Source organism: Crassostrea angulata, chromosome 5, assembly GCF_025612915.1.
Source record: "Crassostrea angulata isolate pt1a10 chromosome 5, ASM2561291v2, whole genome shotgun sequence".
Lineage (NCBI taxonomy): Eukaryota > Metazoa > Mollusca > Bivalvia > Ostreida > Ostreidae > Magallana > Magallana angulata.
Genome location: NC_069115.1, coordinates 10,879,413 through 10,881,574, shown reverse-complemented (window position 1 = coordinate 10,881,574; position 2,162 = coordinate 10,879,413). Strand labels below are relative to the sequence as shown.

Genomic DNA, 2,162 nt, shown 5'->3' with positions numbered 1-2,162 from the left:
GCTATTTTTCATTTTTCAATAGAAGTCACACGTGGATTGCGATGAACACTACTGATTTTGGTGTACGTGTAAAATAAAACTGTTTCCTTAATCTGAAAATCAGTGATGAAAAATTACACCATATGAAGTATAAAAGTGTTGATTGTTAATAAAAGCAAGTAAAACATCAACCAAAATGCAAGGTATGAGAGTTAAAGCAATAATTTCATATGCATTTTTCATTATGATCATTTTTCTTATTAATACATGAGAACCTTCATAGGTGGATTTTTACTACTGATTGCATCTCTATGTGTGGGGGAAGGACGGGAAATTACAAAATCCCTGTCTGTCCAAGGCGGGAACTGGGGAACCTGGGGACAGGTGGTATACTGTCCTGAAGGGAGTTTTGCCGATGGTTACAAGATGAAGGTATTATGTTGATATTTACAGCGTATATTGGTACACATTAAATGGTTTTTCACTTTTGAAATAGGGCATATCGTGTAAAACTATTGCTGGTTGAGCATTGGTTTTAAGTTAAGTCATCGTTTTACACAGAGAACTAATTAAGTATATTTCTTAAGAAAACTACTGTAGAAACATATATTTTCGTTGGGTCAAAATTTCGTTGTTTTTAAACAAATAAGGTTTCGTTGGCATTTAATTTCGTCATATCGTATCTCTTTGTATTCATAAATACTAAGGTTAAAAATTCGTCATGGATTTAATTTTGTTGAATTATATGGCCAACGAAAATAACGAAATTATATGGCCAACGAAAATAACGAAATTAAATCCACAACTAATATTTCTGCTTCTACAGTAATTAAAACGATACATGTAGCCGGATGTAAATATGATAATGGTAAAATTATTTTTTTACTTTTATATAATTATGATCAAATTCAAAGGAATATATTTCATTAGTGAACAAGACATCCTGAAATAACACGGTAAGCATTGATTACATTAAACATACAAATTATTTTTAATATTCAGATTGAACCACCACAAGGCTTTAGAGATGACACGTCGCTCAACAGAGTATCACTATCTTGTAGAGATGGAACCACCTTAGAGGCTTCTGGTGACGTTGCACCCCACCCACACACAAAATCCTTCGGAACCTGGGGTCCAATGACGTCCTGTCAGAGAGGGCACTTTATTACATCCTTTGCTCTACAGGTTGAGAGACCACAGGTAAAAAAAAAACGTTTTACGGCATTTTGTTTACTGTAAATCGGTCGAAAGTCGTTTGGTTGAGCAAAACTCGCGACAATTCTATCTAGTCATTAACATTTCACTTCTTGTAAGAGACGAATACACTAACCTGACTCTGATAAAAAAAAAAGACCTTTCTCAGTGTGATCTAGGGCTATAAATAATTTCAGCAACCAAAAAAAAAAGAAACTTGCTTATTGTCAGAATCTGATTATTTGTTCAACTCCACATCACTAACAATGTATCTAACAATTGAATAAATTGTCAGTTACATGGTTTGATATATATATATATATATATATATATATATGTGTGTGTGTGTGTGTGTGTGTGTGTGTGTGTGTGTGTGTGTGTGTGTGTGTGTGTGTGTGTGTGTTAGGGGTCATTCCATAAAACCAATGAAAAATATTAATAGACTTTAGCAGTATTTTAGTAAAACCACAAAACAAAATTGTATACCTCAAAATATGTTATTTTCTAAAAATGTTGTTTTTATTAAGACCTTTTTCTGGCAATTTAGCTTTTTTGCAAACATACCTATAATTAACCCTTGTGTTTGTCTTAAACATGTTCTTAGATTAAATGAGAAACAAAGGGTCTTTCAAAAAATTGGCTTAAATTCGTATCTACTTAATTCATTTAATTCTCATTCACGGCACTTTATTTTGTCCATAGGGATCGGATGACGATACCGCTGCCAATTTCGTTAAGTTCACGTGTCGAAATATAACCGATGGGGAGTCTTACGTCATGATGCAGCAGCCGGGGGCTGGGTACTGGGGGACATATGGACCGTGGAGCGAGTCCTGTCCCCCGGGGTCAGCTGTTTGTGGAATTCAACAGAAGGTAGAGCCATATCAGTCAATTTTAGGAGACGACACTGAACTCAACAACTTGAAATTCTACTGTTGTAAACACATTTAACAATTTTCCAAGAAATTAAATGTATGAGACTAGGA

At 34.3% G+C, this 2,162-nt stretch overlaps 1 protein-coding gene across 1 annotated transcript; it reads left to right on the top strand.

Annotated features, from left to right (window-relative positions):
* Positions 1 to 231: 231 nt before the first annotated feature.
* On the top strand, positions 232 to 2,162 carry LOC128185017 (vitelline membrane outer layer protein 1-like). Its single transcript, XM_052854686.1, has 3 exons — positions 232 to 411; positions 982 to 1,182; positions 1,879 to 2,162. The coding sequence occupies exons 1-3, from the start codon at positions 247 to 249 to the stop codon at positions 2,125 to 2,127; spliced, it is 615 nt and encodes a 204-aa protein (XP_052710646.1). The 5' UTR covers positions 232 to 246; the 3' UTR covers positions 2,128 to 2,162.

Excerpts from the sequence above, each read along its gene's own strand:
- LOC128185017 (XM_052854686.1), top strand. The coding sequence starts at position 247 with ATGAGAACCTTCATAGGTGGATTTTTACTACTGATTGCATCTCTATGT. Across the intron at positions 412-981 it reads CCGATGGTTACAAGATGAAG|ATTGAACCACCACAAGGCTT; the intron begins GTATTATGTTGA and ends TTTAATATTCAG. Across the intron at positions 1,183-1,878 it reads TACAGGTTGAGAGACCACAG|GGATCGGATGACGATACCGC; the intron begins GTAAAAAAAAAA and ends TTTTGTCCATAG.